Here is a 19,414-nt window from a genome sequence, read left to right as displayed (position 1 = left end):
CCCCAACCGTCCGTCCCGGACCGGTCCGGCAACCGCGGCCCCCGCTCCGCCCTCGCCTCGGCACTTCCAGTGGGTTCTTCCATCTTTTAGCCTTTCGCTGCACCAACACTCCGCTATTCAATTACAGACGTGAACACAATTGTTGCACAAAGAAAATTTCTTCTTTATGTTTTGATGGTTTTAAGTTCGAATTAGGATATGCACATCAGTTTGGTAACATACGAATTCAAAAAACAATAAAATGTTGACCTAATATTGCTTATTTTAAATTTCGTTTTGTGCATATTCTCGAGGCGATTCTGACTAATATTTTTTGTGTTTACAAGAACTGTTGATGATGTACTTAGTTGAGACATTGTGTTGCGGTCCGCTCTGGCTGAGGCCAGCGCAAGCCTCACAAAGTACACCGCAGACGGACAAAAAAGTTGAGGCGAGGGAATGTGAGCAGGGCGCAGTGGGCGCGGAGCCTTGGCCCTTGAGACCGCATCGCCGCTGCCGCCACCTAGCGCAATAAATAAAGCACTTCGATGCTCCTTGCACCACAACATTGTATCTTCAGATGAAAATTTATAGGTTTATATAGGTAGGTAAGTGTGACCACCTGCCGTAGGCTTCTCCGCGTAGCCGGAGCACCGTGATAAATAGGCGTGTTATTCTGCAGACAGATTTCGGTTGTTCTATTTTCGAATTGTGATACTGCCGAGTGCTGTTCATTCGAGTGTAGCCGATTTAATTATCTTTTTATTTTTTCGTATTCAGCCTACACGTTGACTCAGTAGCGTCTAGAAAGAGTAAAAAGTGTCCTTTTTTTCTTATTCCTTTTTACGAGTCTGTAACTGTTTCTGTATTCTCAAGATATTGAAAGTTTTATTAAAAACAGGTCGCGTACATACCGACGTAATACTGTGCCAGTATTAAAGTTTGATTGATATGATATAAGATATGAATATGATATGACGTAATAAAAAGTATTGTATAGTGTTAAGGAAACTCATGTAACTTCGAAATGATCTGGGAACTGTATTCCGTCAATTCTGTGTAATGTGCGTGTTATTTTGTACGATTCATTGGTAATCATGTGATGAGTCGGCAGACGCGACTCGAGCGGTCGACGGCGACGTGAGGAAATATCCGCTCGAAAACTAAAATAAACCAAACAATCAAAGCGTAATTAACGATTAATTCTAAATTGCGTCACGTAAGCGATGACTGCGGGCCTCATTCCGTCGCGTTTGAATAAACATGTGAAAGCGTAGTGGCGCATGACTTCTGGAGCGGCCGTCTAGACATATAGTCATAGTCTAGAAACGCGGCTGGTAAATAGGCGGGCTTTCCCCCGCCCGCCATAAAACGTTGACGATCTGACAGCTATGACAGCGCGCACGCCACGCGCCGCACGCCGCATATCTCGTCAGCATTATGATTATGCTGAAATTAAACCGTAAACGTAATTTAGACTTAACGATTTAGTATTACTTCGTGTATTCAACCATCTTACTAATATTATAAATGTTTGGATAGATGATTACATGCCTGCATACATATGGAATATAGTCTGGACGGACAAATAGGCTACTTACTATGTTTTTTTTTTATTTTATTTTATAAACATCATATTGGCCTAACAGCATGGATTATTCATAGCTTGGATGACATTTCATTTTAAGATTTTTTAGTTAATTTTATTGACCGAAAGTATTAAATACAAGCGACAAGTGTTAGCAACTAAATTCAAGTGACTAGGATTTATCTACTTTTGTCTGGGTTGAGGCTTAAAACACGTTTATCTCTATAAAACAAAACTTTTCAATAACTATCAGAAGATATTTTCAATTTGTTTTATTTTTTCTTAAGCCAGACGTTTCAAGAATATGATAAGGTAAACATAAGTATTATAAATAATGCTTTCTTATTATTGTTCCTAAAAGCTTTATGATAATTTTTGCTTAGTTGACATTTACGTTAACTTGTGCAAATAAAAGTAATGGATTTACAACCTTAGTATTATAGACTCTAATGAATATTTAACCTAATCAAATAAAATCAAATAAAATACCAATCCGTATATTTATTATCCGTTTTTATTCGCTTTTCATTTAATTCACTAAGGTTTGATATGAAGCTTTTACTATTTAATGGGGTAATATTTAAACAATGATTTGTACTTGAATTTACTAGAAGAGACGTGAAGTTAACTGTGAAGTTTGCTGTGAAGCTTTGGATATAATCAAAACTAACGGTAAGTGTTATTTTTTGACGATCGATATTTGTATTTTAGTCCCCTATGAGTTGTGGTTGTAACTAAAATAAAAATTTGTATTTTAAATGTTATTAAGAGAAATGATTTCATTCTTTATTTGTATATATTGAAAAGTTACCGAAACTACTGAATAAATTTCAAAACAAAATATTTCACTGTTTAGAAGCTACACTAACCCGGGTGATAAAGGCTAAAGCCTATTATATTTCTTACTAAATTTTTATAATTCCACGCGGGCGAAGTCGCAGGCAACTTCTATTTATAAATAAAATATGTACATGCTTCAAATAATTATGAATAAAGATTTTAAAAAATTATCTCGTATAATTAACAGGTATGTATAAAAGTATAAGGAGCCTGTATGTTTATCCTATGGAATACTGGAACTGGTCAGGATTTCAATGAATATCAAGATTGCGCTGGCCTTGAGGCGTCGAAGCTGTCTAGCCGTCTAGAATAAAACTCAAGTCTAGATTGTTGTCGTAAACATAGACGCTTGAATTTGAGAACGAATTATACTAAGCGGATCTAGTCTAGACCTAGTCTCTTATTGATGTCGAAATAGAAATTAGAACTTTGACCTTTATAACTACATTTATTCAATTGTGGGTATTGTGATTCGTGTCACCATTAGTAGCAGTTCCTTCACTCTAATACTTGTAATATGGATTGGAGTAATGAATTAGTAGGAACTTCAATGTACTGTTAAAGTCCCAAAATGTGATATTAGAAGAAGCCTAGTTTACATGCCATCTAAATGTATTTATGTACTCGTATGTAGGTAATTCGCTAACCACCAGCAACATAGTGGAAATAAATAAATGAAATAAGTGTTGTTAACTGGGTTTTATTGTTCAAATACCTAGTCCGGCTAGACATTAATGTAGGCATTGCAAACGAAGCCGCGGTCGCGTTTTTAAAATTCGTCTGCAGAATGTCTAGACGCGTTCGGCTTACATTGTGACGCGACGCCTCGGCCACTTGACGTGAATAAATCTAGCATACCTACAACATACAAGTCCAATACCTACATTCGCCATTTGGCAATGTTTCTGCAACAATATTATCATCGTCCGGACATTCGAATAGCATGTGATAGTCGATACATGGGAAAAAACCCGGTCATGAATCACTACATAAATTGTAGGTACTTCTCTTAATGATTGTTTACTTGTAAATAATTTTATGCTTTATTTCGTGTTATCTTTTAAGTAGCTGTCGCCTGTGAGCCCGTTAGCGGGGTATTAAAAATAACTTTATTAGTATGCTAAGTGTTCTTCCAGATTTTGTTCTACATATATGCCAAGTTTTAGCGAGATCCATACAGGTATTTGGAAATACCGTCAAACAAACCATCCATCTATCAATCTATCAATACAAACAGTCGCATTTATAATGTTAGTTGTTTGATGACCAAAATATTGTTTATTTATTTATTTATTTGTGATTTATTGTCACAACAATCAGTTTAAGGTATACATCCGATAGCTGCAGTAAAAATATTTGGGAGATATATTAAATGTAGGTTGACTTTTTCAAAATATTTACTTACAAATTCGTATAGAACTGAAATCGTCTGAGGAGCGCACGTCCTCAGAGAGCAACGATAATGAAGTTTTCTTGTCTGCGCCGCGCCGCTACCAAATAATTTGAACCGAGTCTGCAGGCTGCAGCCGTTCACTAGTCACTACCCACTAGTCGTCGCTTTCAGCTCGCCTCGCTTCGCCTCGCCGCTTGTTAAGCCTTCCAAAGCTGTGCTCAGAGTGCACTCGTATATTTCATGTGCAGTTTTATGTACTAAATAACACATTTTATGTTTATCTTTCGTGATGAATTTCGAAACGTCATGAAATTTTCAACTTGAAAAATTCCTAGAAACAACAATTTTTGTCTCGTCTAGTGGCTAACCAAAATGTACAAATAAGTAAAGATAGTATACGATTATTTAAGTTTTAATGTTTTTTGGGGTCCTCAGAAACTATCATGACTCGGAACTAGTACCGTTGTAAACATTTTAAATACTTGTCGCTGGACACGATATATGTTATGTACATGCAATATTTTACGAATTTACCAATCTATTATAATACTTTTCGGCTTCACTTCTGGGTGCCGATTGTACAAGCATCTGGAGGTATGATATCTTTGAGACACGAATTACGTAATGATGTATTAATTTAAGAATCTGTAAGCAATGTGTTTGTAATATAAACGCTCTCTACAGTAATATGTGCATCGTGTCGCATACTTAAATAATTTAATTAATTCTTTGCGCATTGAATCGCGAACGTAAACAAACGATTGCGTATGCGCCTCTAAGCTAGCGGACGGCACGTCCCAGACGATCCATTCTCTTTATTTATCTGCAGACAGATCTCAATCCTTAAAAATATAATAGTTTCGAAGTGGGTGCAGAAAAACATCAGCAATTAGGAGCCGCGGATTGGTTCCAAAGTGTATAAACTGATGTCGTTGCACCCTCGGCCGCAGACGGTGCAGTTTATTTTGCCGTTTCAAAGTCCTGAAGGCTTCAATTAGGCGGCCGTTACTCGATAATGCTAGACATGATTTATTTTGAATCACGATTTGTGCTGCTAATTGGTGCGCCGCGTGAGCGCGTCTAAGTGGAAACATTTATCTCTAGCACTTCATTTTACGTTAAAAATTTACAGATCATAGAAATGGTTTAAATTTTCACAACAATTTAATGGAAAAAATATTGGACTTTAAAAATCATTAGTCGATTCGAGTCGTTTTTTGTGCATCTTAACGTTTTTACAATTTTCTTCAAACACGAATAACAATTGGGGCGTTGTAACATTGCTTTTCTTATCCGAATCGAATGCGGTTTATTATTTTAACTTAAAAAAGAAGGTGACTGTAGTTTCCTGTTCCTTTGTCGAGTCGAGACGTAGTTGACTTCATGTGTTATACTCGCTTAGTGTCTGGCAGGTGGTAGGTATGTAGGGTTGGCAGCGGGGCAGCGGGCGCTGCACCTTGTGCTGGAACTGGTCGGCGGGGGTGGCGGGTGCGCTGCGCGGTGCGGGGGGCGGGGAGGAGCGCGGGCTCATCGACCTCACGCTTGCAGCGCGGGCGCCGCGTAAAAACGCGCCTAACCCAATTTTCGGTAGCTGTCTGGCGATTTCCCTGTCGCGGCTCGAGGCCGACAAGACCGACGCCTTGGTATGCAATCGGCACGCGTTGTCCACCATTTAATAAGAGTAGAAGCGTGACTCTTTTACACTAGATGTAAAACTCTGCGCAGAGCATCAACAGAGCGTTTGTGCTGCTCATCATATCAGATAATTGTGTAGTTAGACTGCCAATCCACATCTCCCTGGCCTTATCCCACTCACGTCGGCGCGCCAAGTTTTATCAATTTTTGCGACCGGCCGCCTGCCTGTCGCCAGCCGTGTTTGGTGAGTTAAATAAATAAACTAATAATTATTTAGGTTAATAAAATTACTTAGTTTATAATAAACGAAATTGTTATACTAACTCAAAACGTATTTCTAATACTACACCAATAATAAGTCATCATTAGACCGCCAATATATTTATAATATGCCTAAACTAAAAATCATCCATGTAAACAATATCACTACTTGTAGGACAAAATATTGCGCCTCAGAATACCAGAAAATACTACCACGATCCCTTACTTAGTAGTAGTCCACATTTAATATTCGCTTAGTACTCCGACGTAGGTTTTAGTTTCAAATCTTGTTTTAAAACGTAGTTGCTTTTCACTGACGCACAGAAGCTGAAAAAGTAATAGAGATGGTACCACCATGTCCGATATAGTCAAAGTTAATTTCTTACTTCTGTACTATTAGATTTGTGTCATTACATAATATTAATGATTGTTAGCCTAAAGGAATGCAGAGAGCGGTGTTTCGTACGCGGCCCTGCATTCAACGAGACAGCTATAATCGCCAACCTTGAACTCATAATGAACTGACACACGCTCTGAACCCCAAACAGACTATGTATTATTTGCAGGGCCATTGTGTAGTTAGTCGGCTAGACTGGTGGGTTAGATCAGGGCTTCTCAACATTTTAAGTCGTCGCGGATATAAAACAAATTTAAACACAATGTTGACAAATATAAATATATAAAAATAAAATAAACCTTGTAGTTTTTTAACACGAGAAAGCGCAATATAAATCAGCAGAATTACCTTATTGTCCACCATTTCTAAAATACTTTTTCTTATATACACATTGTTTGAACACCGTGCATAAGATTAAATTAAATGGAAAATGGAATCATACACTAATTCTTTCCAAAGTTCTTTGTGTTCTCATTTTAAGACCGCTGATAATAATGAAAAGCATATTAATTTCATTCAGAATTATAGCTTTCTATTTATTTTTATTTCATACATATGTATGTACATGTATATACATGTATGTATATGTCTATATCATCAATTATACCGTGCTTATTAAATTTAAACGTAAATTACTTTGGTACGTACATAAATTAATAATTAAATTGATGGGGCCTGCATTTGGGCAGCGCTGCGTTCAACTAGCCGCGAGTTGCGGTCTAGACGGATGCACACTCGCTAAATGACCTTCGTCATTATCACCGGCGAGGCGACGAATAATGAAACGGTTTGTGTTACACTACCGACTGGCTCTATCAAAATATTCCATTGCCCGGAACCGTTAAAAATGTAATAAACCATAAACATAGATTGAGATAAAATATTAGTAGTTTTTAAACATGATAAAATACTACAATATAAGACAGGGTTATTTTATTTGTTGTTAAGTCATAATTTCACCAGTTATAGGTCGAAACCAAATAATTAAATTTTGCCACATAAAGGCTAACGGAGTCGCATACATATAATATATGTAGATAGTACAAGCACATACTATTGTGTTGTTTGTAAGATTATTTATATTACGATTAAATAACGTAATACTTAAGTTTAAATCTTAATACTTACGAATGCTTTTTTTTTGTGTAACAAAAGTGTTAACAAAATAATGTAGAAGCACATGATTAGTTGGCCATTTCCAGGATTTAGATTAGCTTTACTAAATATGACATAAAACAACTTCGCTCTGTATTTACAAACGGGCTAAAATATATATTTTTTTATAAATTTTTTTGTAACCTTTTTGTCGATGTTACGTTCCAATTACACTCAGCTAGAAAATGTATTTGAAAGTTTATGTTATAAAATATAGAATTAACGAATGAATTAGCCTTATCTATCCACGATAAAGAAAATGGGGAAGCCCCATTAATGTTGAAATTATCATTTAAAACGTTATTCTTATCAAGTAAACGGATGTTAGTAGATTAAAAATATAATTCAATGCTGTCGTAAGCATTTACGATTTTATAGTTCTATTATAGTTTTCCAGTAATATGTATACAATCTATGTAATATGTATGTATATAATTTATATAGATCATCGAGTGTTGACGTCATTTGAGATAGTGTCAGATTAATAAATCTTATTTAATAGTGATTGTTGATAAAATCCCTGTTGCAACTTTTATGTAAAACATGAATTTGATTAAGCCATTATTTACTAACTTATCCAATTAATGAACAGCGATGCGGTTTACTTTATTTAACTTCACCATCGCTTTAACGAAAAAAGCCGTTATTTAATTAATTAATCATCATGATAATTAAAAGAAGTGTCATTATGTCGATAATTTTTTTTTTTTAATTTAAATATTCCTTCAATAATTAAAATGTAAAATTCGAGTTCTAACTTTTTATATAACATATATGTTTTATATTCTTCCATTGAGTGAGGCTAATCAAAAGTTTTTGCCATCCAATCCAGTTAGTAGTTAGTCGCAGTTACGTCCAGACAGATGGCGTTCAATTCTATAGCTCACAATTATCCAATAGATACTTAGATTGCAACTGTAGAGACGTCTGCTTCACCTGGTCTAACTGAAAAGAAAAATATTTTTGTCTTTAACATGCCTAAAATGATAACAAAGTTTAAAATAGGTCATCCAGACATAAATAAAATAGCGTATTTATGAATTTTCTATTTACTATCCTAAAACTATCCGCATATTCTATTTTCCTTACTTTTCTTTCTTGGTTTATACTCTTTGTGAGTCAATTTCCTAGGAAGCTTCTGCTATGATAACATATCGACGTGCATAGTATATCAACATATTAAATTTTAAGTCGCCGTGACTCATAATTTTGTCTGGCGGGTTGCGTCAACGCAGTGAGTCGGACACACAAGTTGCTAATAATGTGGTTAATTCCGGCAACACTGATTGATAAAACAGGAATATTATGTGTGCATTAGATTAACGATATATTAATAGGCTCTTTGAAATTTATGACTTGTAAAAAGTATCAATTAGAATGTATAAACGCAACGGCATATGACGTCGCCAGTAGATAATCTTGGCTAGAGATAGAAGGAGTAAAAAATCTTTTTTTTTATTCCAAACGGAACGCTTATCAGTGAACGGTCTAATTTATTAATGAACTATTGACAAGTAGTTTTTAGTTTTTATGTATCTATAGAGATTGTAGACCATCTCAAAATGTTATTGTGTAAATCTAGTAAAGTACCTACATCATTTACACAAGATATCGATGTGTCTGAGCAGTTGAAGTAATCGAAGAGATGGTATGGGTGTAGCTCACATAAACTGACAAATACAACTGAGCTTAAACAAATTGTTAGCCTCTTTGAATCTATTGCGCAAGAGTTCACAGATAAGAGTCGAATGAACAGAACTAAACAGTAGCAAAGCATTGCTTTGACATCAGGAAAAAGATACAATTGTAAATTAGGGATCAATCAGTTACCATTAATGAAGAGAAAAATATTATAAAATGAAATATTTGCCGACACTTGGCACCTACAAATATTATCAGTGTAAAGAATATCTATGGCTTGCTAGATTGTAGACTATTACGACTGATAATGTTATCAAGTAGTATTGTAGACGGTGCTGATACCGAGATTCTCTGTGATACATTTAGACATTTCATCAGACGTAACATTCAATGTTTACAATTAAAATAATTGTAACAAGTTCTTATCATTGCCCTATATGAGTGTCAACCGTTTATCTCGGAGATCAGGTGTGCGCCTCGTGAAATCTGCCTTATCTTCGTGTTAAGTCAAGCGCACACCATGCCGCGTGATCTACTCGTCGAACATAACTCGACACTAACAACGATACGCGCGGCCACCATCCGTAGGGCCTCGGTCCTAATGCATACAAGGCTGTTTGTTGCAGTGTTACCGTTCTAAAAGATAAACCGGTGCTCGAGCGAGTGCATGGCCAACGGGGCGAGGGGCGCGGGCGCGGGCCGGCGGCGGCGGCGGGGGGAGGGGCGCCGTCTAGACGCTACGTCACGCGGCCTCGCGATACCGCGTCGGTAAACAACGTTGTGCACTGACCGAATATGGCACCCGGTGCGCCCGAAGCGGTCACCCCGCGCGGCCCACTACAGACCTATGCCCGCTCATCACATAATCCGATGTCCCTCCTCATTATGCTCAGACTGTTGCGGTTTGGATTTACCACTAATTGCCAACTAATATCGTAATCTACCAAGTTGATTTATTTTATGGCAGCAAATAATTTGTACATTTCAGAACCTATATGACTGAAGAAACCTTCACTTTTTCTCGACTTACTTGAAATAAAATCGAAATCATGTTTTTGTTTCCTACTATTTTCTTACTATATAGACACGATGAGACAATTTAGCGTTATACAAAAAAATACTACTGAGTTGTATCGAAAGTTGTGAATAATATAGATAGATTGTATCAATGGTGAATAGAGTATTATTTCTGTACTGTTATTACATGTTGGAACATTGACACCGGCTACAGCGGCTGTGTTTGTCTATGCCTTGTTTATTACCTTGCCGTCCAGTGATGCGTGAACGGCAAAACATTACCGAACCGAAGGAAATTGTGAATGAATTAAAATTACGACAGCGAGTGGCATGCGCGCCCGCCGCCCGCCGCCGCGCCGTCCGCGCGCCCCGCCCGGACTGATTGATTCTACGAGCGCAGCCGTTGCCTTGGAATAAATCTCATAGTTTATTTCTGCATTGCATATTATTATTTTATGATAACTGCACTATATTGAAACTGTATAAGAGAGTAATTCTAATGAAGACTACGAATCAAAAAGTCAAAGTCAAGCCAAAAAAGCAGTATACCGGCACAATAAAAAGATGCGCAGACTTATTATTGTAAGACGACAATATATCATTCCGTATCGTATCATTATTATTTCCTGGTTCCTTGATTTATAATGCGGATTAATATTCACAATTTTAAAATGTCTGATTTACATATGGCAATAATACGGTTTATTTATGTAACCATCGATTTGAATAGAAGCATCAAAGGAACGCAGGGTTTTTGTTTGTTAATTCTATGAATGAGCAGATAGTCGGCGGCGGTGGCAGTGGCGCTCGGTCGGGCGAGAGAGCACGCGACGTCGGGGGCGCAACCGAGTGCATTTCCCCGCTGGCATGATGTAACCTCATTGAGCAATCCCACATCAAAGCGACGGCCCGAGGAGTGGACAGGGATCAGGGTTCATGAGGGTCCTTTAATAAATATCATTGTGTTTTTTTTCTACAATACTAATCAAAGCGCCGTACTGTATCAAGTGGCACTATTATAACGATAGGGTGTGATCAATAATAATAGTCTACGGTGGTCATAAGTAATGCATACCTACTACCAACATTAAAATAAAGTAATCCGACGTATTATAAGAGCAGTTGGAACCTTAATAAAAAGAAATCACTGATGTCGATGGACATCCGCAACCCCAGAGGAACAGCAGATGCTTTAAAAGTATCTTTTGTTTAAAATGTTCAGTTATCGTCCACTCATGCTACGAGAAGCTATGTTGTTTAACATTAGGTATAAGTAAATATATAGCTCGCTTTTCTATATAACAAAATTATTTCCTCCTCTATTTCATAACCGCATAAAATTGTGTATTTAATTATTGAAATAAAAACTATATTTTTATTCTAAAAACGATAGAATTATCAAATACCAAATTGGCACATTGTGTGGTCAGTCTGGCGATAAGAAATGTAAATTTAACCATCGCATGTATAAATTATTACAGAATGTCCAGTTTTGTTGCATCTATAAATTTTATGTATGCGAATTGGACATTTAGCGCAACTTTTGTTTATAAAATATTTTTATCTGCCTTAAGCTTAGTATTAGTAAGCTTATATTTTATGCTAAAAATAGTGAAGATCTAAAAATAATACGAGAGTGATTAACAATTATTATTTTTAAATATCACTGAAGTTCTTCAGTAAAACACAGATACAGTCTTTTGAAAAGGTCATTTACTTAAGCATGTAGCCGATATCCACGTTTAGAGCAAGACTGTAAGGTGGCTGCGGTTGACTTCCTGAATTTGTCTATATGTCTATCCCCACCCGTTTGTCACATGAAGAGTTTCTTTTTACGAGACTTCAAAAAGAAGGAGGTTATTTATTCGTCTGTATGTTTTTTTTATGTGTGTTACCGCGTAACTCCGTCCCTGATGCTCCGAGTTTGAAAAATTTTTTTTTCGCCTAAAAGTTTTTATTATAAAATAAAATATTTTTTTGACGAATAAAATAAACGACCGAAACGAAATGAATAAATAACATACTAGTTATAGTTATTATTATGAACTATTGGAGTGGAGTACACAATGGCCTCACTCCACTGGCACGTGTAACGAAATAAGCGCTTACTAAACTTATAAGGAACGTAGCATCTCTTAGTTGCAGCAACATTCTTATTTATCCCGCCGAGACACACACTTTATTGAGACACAGGCAATTTTATGGAATCGGAACGAAATCACAACTGCTATTTTAAGTGCTGCATTGTTATGTAGTTTATTTCATTTTGTGCTATACATTGCTCGGTTAGATGTATAGATTAATAAACATAGTCTCAGTTGTTCGTTGGTATGCGAGCTTTATATCGCTAAAGAAGTTAATATTATTACCATTAATCAAATATGTTTTTTTATAATAATATTAACGATCGATTTGATAAGCTGGTTTACAGGATACACAGTTAGTACGCGAGACTCGAGGGAGGGTTAATTAGTTTATTCCGACCCTCCCCCTCTCGTCATCTAATTAAACAATCCCATGTTTAGTCCCCCATCGAGAGGCAGACCCCAAACAACGTAACAATATTGACTATTCTATTGACGTCGAGCGTGCACATATAAATGTTGCAAGCGTATGCCGATGGCAATTGCTAGAAGATAAGTCGTTATATTAACTGCATGTACTCTTAACTATATAAGTGTGCATAATATAACTTATAAAAGTAAGTAACTAATATGAATTCGGTCCAGATAATGGCGGAGAGACGACTTGGAGCTGACGATGTGCGAGTTACAAGCGATTAAATGGCAGGAGACAGCACAGATCAGACGGCGTTGGCGACCTCTTGTGTCGGTCAAGACCTACTTTGCGTCGCTACGCCAGCGAGGCAGGTAAGCAAGTAACAAATTCGAATGTTTATCTGTGTTCCTACAGTGACAACAGTTAATGAGAAAACACCATCCTATAGAGTGCATTTATTTAAAAAATACTATATTTCGTGTGCTAAATCACCTTTACAAAACCTCATACTTAATTAATCACTCTATTCTGATACTGCCATGGGTTTCACTTGACATCAGATGAACGCCTTACTATAAAAACAGACAGTTATTTGTTAATGTGTGTGCTAACAATAAAATAAAGTAATAAAACTTAGCAATAAATAACATAGTCATATATTTTTCACACCTCCGCCTGCGTCCGCGTCGGTTACGGTTTATAATTCGGTAATGCATTGTATTATAATATGGCAAATGTTTGTTGCCAAAGAAATACTGATGTTTTCACATAAATCTCAAGCAATTTTTGTAACGCTCGTTTATTTTTGAACATAAATGTAACAAAGTTAGTGTTACAAACTAGACGCGGCGCGCGTTTATATTTCGCGGTCAATTTAACTTTACAGCTATTACGATATTCGTATTAATTCGCCTAATGATGACACGAAGCAAAACAATAAGAATTCAACGCATTCTCGAGAACGCGGATAAAAAACACGTTTGTTATAAATAGAACGTTGGTTATTCACTCTTATGTTGACTCTAACTTAATTGTTTGCAAATTTTTTGTCGTAGTAAGTACGTTGTTACAGGTAATCCCTAAAAGTCAATTTGTGAAACAGGCTACTCTGAGATTCAATAATTAATATTTAACAATAGATATAATATATTTATGTAAAACTACATATTTTCTCATTTGTCTATTTATCTATTACAAAGAAACAAATCCTTTACACCAACAGTATTGAAAAACATGAACAACTTTAACAAGTTCTTCTTAATATTATGTATATCAGTCCAAAATAATCACGATAATTCGGCTTGACAAATAATATTTTACTTTAAAGACAATGATTGTTCTCTCATTCCATCGAATTTTTACTGCGCATCGGCACTTGAATAACAAGTTTCTATTTCTCCGCTCAAATACATTGTACTGCAGAGCCAAGATTCCGTAAAGGGTCAGCACTAGCATCCTAGTCGGCGTCTGCTCACAAAAAGTAAAGGAGCCCTTTCACAGAATATCCGTGCGAGTGTCCGCCGGTCGCTTCCTTCGCGTCTAGACGACACGCTTCGCCGCCTGAGAAAAATGCGTCTACTCTAATATACTTACTATCAATACATATCATTCAACACAAATCCTGACTCAAAGCAAAGAGGTACAGCACTCATACCTTTTTATGTATATGTATTCAAGAATCTTGAGATGGTCATGTTATTTTTCAAAAAAAAAGTCAAATTTTTAATTTCATTTAATTTATTTTCCATGTAATTGCTGTCAAAACGAGTATTGACTACATAATTCAGTTCACAATTAGCTCTATGTTTATATTATGTCAATCAAGTAGTTCCTACTTCTTTATAGAAATTGCTCCTTACCAGACCCAGATATATAAATCATTTCATCTGACATCTTACATACTTTAAGTTTTTTGTAATACAGATAGACACATATATAACAAGATGTCGCAAAATGTACTGTTATGGGTTAAATCCAAAAATTATTATAATATATTGCTACATACCATATACAAATTTGTATTCGATTTCTGTTTGTCATACAATTAATAAAACCTAATGAATTATTAGCAGTAAATTCTGCATACAAAATTGGCACTTAATAAATTGAATTACGAAACGTTTCGTAAGAGATTTCGGCAATGATAGCGATTAAAATTCATAAAATAAGATTAAATCGAGTCGCGAAAAATTAATAGCACGTAATGCGACATATGGTAGGCGCCAGACGTCTAGACGGGCCGACGCGTCACCTGAAGGCTCTTCAGGAAGGCCGCCGAAATACAGACCCCTCCCGCGCCGCCCGCAGCCCGCCGCGCCAATTGACTGATAGTTGACGCACCTTCTGTGTACGGTCACCATAAGCTATGTCAAACAATATGGGACACGTCATTATAAACAAGTAGTAATTTATTAATTTAGCATCATATTTCATAATTATATAAAATTTTACTAGGGATGGCGAGTTCAATTAACATTTTTACATTTGTAAAACGTTTAGTACTTATGTACATATTTCTTTCTCATGAACTTTATGAAGATTTGCTAAGTGGCTTTATATCATACTATTCTATACTATACAAGCGGTCGCCTGCGACTCCGTCTGCGCGGAATAAAAAATAACATAATTAGTAATTATGTATTAGCCTATGTGTTTTTCCAGACTATGTTCTATATGTTTGCCAATTTTTATCGAGATCTGTTCAGCCGATCTGGAGATACCTTCAAATATTCATTCATTCATCCATCCATCTAAACAGTCGCTATTATCATTTTAGTAAAACGTAGGCTTAATATGTAAGTGTAATTTTAGTATATGTAATTTACAGCGTAAACAAAGTCGCAGGAAAATCCCTTCCTTTGAATTCGGATTGTCCTGTTTAGTATTTTAATCCCTTGTTACTCCATTACTTTGGGATATCACGTGCGTGTAGGCTTTTTCATATCGGCGTGGAAAGTAGCGCGACAGCTATTCATCATAAAAATGTGTGTTCATTAAGAAAATATTCTGTAGTTAACTAATAGGAATAAAAGGCTTTTATTATTTACTAGCGTTTGCCCGTGTTTCGGATATTATTCACATAGACAGAAAGAGAGACGGACTAACAAACATACATTTAAAAAAATTCGACAAATATATCATGTTCGCAAGATATATTTCTTTGTTACGTACAGACACTCCAACTTTATTTCTAGTAGATATTATATTATATACGGGTTCAAAGGCTGCGCTTATGTCATATGTCATGCCACCAATAATACCATGTGTTAAGAATTTCAAAGATATTTAAATATTAAATTAAGTGCAATTATCTTATCGAGAACAACGTGTTCATGCAGATCAGAATCACTGGTAAGGCGTGCACAACTTTTATATTTTACATTACCACAGTTATATTAATAACCTGTTTTTAACAACAATTATATTTCGTCTATAAAACAGTAACAAAATCGTTGCATCTCAGTGTATACAAAACTGTTAAAAACAGCACCTTTCGAAATTCAAGCAACTGGTTTACTATGAACTTTACACGACTCACAGAAACATACACGAGCAACACATTAACAATAACAACAATCAATTGTTTCAAGGTCTGCAGCTTCAGACTCGCTTTTGATAGTTTTTTTCTCGTTTTCGTCGATATAAAAAGTAAAATATTTGCATCCGAAGACTGCAGCATTAAGTTTCCGGATCAATTTTAATCGATTCTGTCGCGGTATTATTAAATCTTGTATATTAATAAAGCTACAGATTTAGAATTTAATCAAATAATTTAGAAAAACCAACTTTATTTAAAAAGTTTTTATTACGTTGTTCTTAATTAAAAGAAATAAAATTTAAAAAGAGACAATCTTTTCATTACGACGCTTCAAACGAGTCCAAAGAAGGTTAGGTTTTATCGTTGCATTGCGAAGTTCCTGTAGCCACCTTCCAGCTCCATCATCAGATCACGTCGGTAAAATATTATATTGTTACGTAATTTTACATGTCTTCCTACTACTGAATTTAATAAATTCGTTGCTATTTTGTCACCTTAGATTGATTACATTAAATGTATGCTGGAAAGAGCATCGAGTGGTAATTTATGACTTTACATATAGACATACCGAAAAGGATCTGGATCAAAGATGCTGGAAGTGATAAGGCCAGGGCTACATATTCAATAAGCGTATAGCAAAAGTATAAATATTTCTTGTCTCGCTCTTTATCTATTAAGGTATTAGATACTTTGAAATTGAAGTCATCAGTCCATCCAATATTTGCTAGAAAAATCTATTAGAACAAACTTATGATTCAATTTAATAAAATTATACAATATTTTTGTTTTGTTCGTCTTGATTCTCCGACGAGTATAAATGAAGGCGATATATAATGTTTTTATATTAAAGTTATTTGATGCAGACGATGCAAATATTTACGAGCGACGACCGAAGACCTCCATTCCGTATCAGTACTGATTGCAGTCGCGACTGTTTTTTATTTATTTTTTATAAACGATCGGGTCGAACACCCCAAATTAAGTCGTCTTATATTTGGTTGTGTGTAATAAATACTGCGATGCAGTTACTAAAACCTGACAGGGACGGGTTCTTAACCGTCCATACAATTTGTGAGAGGATAAAAATGTATTTTATAGCAATTTTAAAGATACTAATTTATTTAATAATAACAGATAATTAATTTTACCATATAACTCAATGGGAAATCAGAATCAATTAAAATTTTACGACTTTTTTTTGGCATGAGTAGTATTTTACTAATTACACACTAATTTCTATTTTATACAATAATATAAGTGAGTCCATTGGAATCTAAAATAAAATATAAGTTGGTAAGAAAAAAGCATGTCTAGGTGCTTTATGAAAATGTTGAGTAATCAGGAAGAGTGTAAAGAAAACAAAAAAAACTAAAATAGAGAGCAAGTAGGTTCGCACTAATGAAATCAGATGGATTTTTTATTTCATGAGGGGAAGCTTGGCTCTATATTTACAGTTTCAAAAAACACTTATTTTTGTACCAATTAAGGTTCAGCTAATAAGAGAAAAAAATATTCCGGGGCTGGAATGATTCTCATATTAATGCTGTAAATTTCGCTTTGGTTTTGCTTTTCTATTAAAGAGGGCAACGAGTTAGGCATGTTATTGGAAATGAGCCACTACCCTATTAAAAATCGCCGTAATGTCTGCGTCAGCTTTATAATGTTACAACTTTTCCGATTGTACGGTTTTACGCAACTATTTGTGCATATATTTATAAATGATAATTTTATCAGATGTGGTCGGGTGTCGGTGATTATCTCGACCGAGGAGTGTCGTGGTATCAGCTTGAGATAGCGACGATACGGTTGGTTTGCGGATAACTTCAGCCAGTCTGGGCAAATGTTTGCGCCAAGTCTGAGTGGTAACGGCCGACCTGGTCCAATTCCTGCACGCCAAATAAATAGGACACGTCTAGATTCTCTTGTTGCGCTCTTATCAATTGGGACGTGTCAATGCACCATAATTCTTAGTTTCAGTTCCAATGAATTAATATATGATTTTAAGATTTTATTTAAACTTTTAACTTGTAATCATTATGAAGAAAACAGGATAAGCTCACGTTACTCAATGAGAATGCATGAAATTTAAACTTGTTTTTTTCTAAAAAGGAAGGATACGGTTTAAATTCTAGGGTAAAATAGTACTTCAAAATCTATTTATCAGGTATATACCTGCAATTTAACAAGTATGTGTACATAGATTAGGTTATAAATTTCGTGTTGCGTGCCTAACTGCGTGCGACTGTGCGGCCTGTTTGCTGTTTGCTGCGCCGCGCCGTGCAGGTAAACACGCTGAGCCGGCGTTGAGTCACGCTCCGTCTGCAATTGTTAACAGCGTCGGCGCGGTGGCGGCTCGATTATAACACCACTTTTCCACTACGCGACTGTGCGCATAATTGCCAAGTGTCTGAGAGTGCATCTGTGCCAGTGGAAATTGTACAATTGTCTTCATTGTTACAGAAAGTTACCTTTCCTACCTAGTGTTACTGTGGGTTAACTTTACTATGTATGTACTCCTAAGTAATGTTTGTTGAGAAATAAGCTATTGTTACAGTACTCAGACCTTTATAAGACAACCTTATAGACAAGTTGAAGAAATTTTCAAATAAGAACCAATTGAGAAAAGGAATACATGGCCAGTAAATTCAACTGTGTGTTTTTCATCAATTCAACCCCTCGCATTACTAATAGCAGTCGTGTTTGCTAGTGGAAGAAGGTTTTTAGTTATACCGATACGTGAACTAGGCCCGCGCCCTCGCGCCGACCTTGTCTCGACACGGATTTGTCCGTGCGTCACCGCAAACATCGTACCGTAACGACGGCCGCGGCGCGAAACGAACGATTTACTTTCGCCAAATTTGTATTCTATTGTGTCTATTGTGGTTGCTAAATTAATGGTAGATATATTTCCTTTAAAATAGTTATTGTCATAATTTATTAATTTCTTTCTATGTTCATTTAAATTACTAATTTTACCAAAAGTGATACTGAACTACAAACCTACTTGTATGATAGATAATCTGTCTTTTACTTGGGAATAACTACGTAACCGTACCTTTAGTTTTTCATGGCATAATATTTTAAGACTTACGCATAGACATCAAAGTCGGTTAAAAAGTAAATTCCGAAAAGTAAAGGAATTTAATAAGGCAGATAAGTGTTACGACACGTGGTAGCTGCCAGACGTCTAGACGGGCCGTCGCGTCGGTCGTGTCGCTCGCTTCGGCCTGAAGGCTCTTCAGGAAAGGCCGCCGATATAGACCCCCCTACGCCGCTGCCGCGCCCCCGCCCCCTCTGACCCCCGACATCTCAGAGCGGCCCGGCCCCGGCCCCGGCCCCGGCCCGTTTCGCTACGCGCCCTTCTACGATTACGCAAAAACGTAGACGCCGTTAACGTGCACTGAATTTGAGAACACCGTTATGAGATTGTATTTCGAAAGTGTGGCACGAGCTTTATAATATACAGGTCGT

General features: G+C 36.2%; 1 protein-coding gene across 2 annotated transcripts in view; it reads left to right on the top strand.

The window, feature by feature from the left end:
* Nucleotides 1–19,414, top strand: part of LOC106121326 (uncharacterized) — a 49,657-nt gene that overhangs the window by 7,220 nt on the left and 23,023 nt on the right. The window contains exons 1-2 of one of the 2 annotated variants that reach the window (XM_013316943.1): nucleotides 5,457–5,679; nucleotides 12,636–12,776. In XM_013316943.1, coding sequence (XP_013172397.1) covers nucleotides 12,667–12,776 — 110 coding nt within the window. In that variant the 5' untranslated portion in view covers nucleotides 5,457–5,679; nucleotides 12,636–12,666. Of the gene's footprint in view, nucleotides 1–5,456; nucleotides 5,680–12,635; nucleotides 12,777–19,414 lie in introns of those variants that run through there. The other variant, XM_013316942.1, reaches the window with a different exon arrangement.

Source organism: Papilio xuthus, unplaced genomic scaffold (assembly GCF_000836235.2).
Source record: "Papilio xuthus unplaced genomic scaffold, Pxut_1.1 DF826945.1, whole genome shotgun sequence".
Lineage (NCBI taxonomy): Eukaryota > Metazoa > Arthropoda > Insecta > Lepidoptera > Papilionidae > Papilio > Papilio xuthus.
This window is presented reverse-complemented; position numbering and strand designations above follow the sequence as displayed.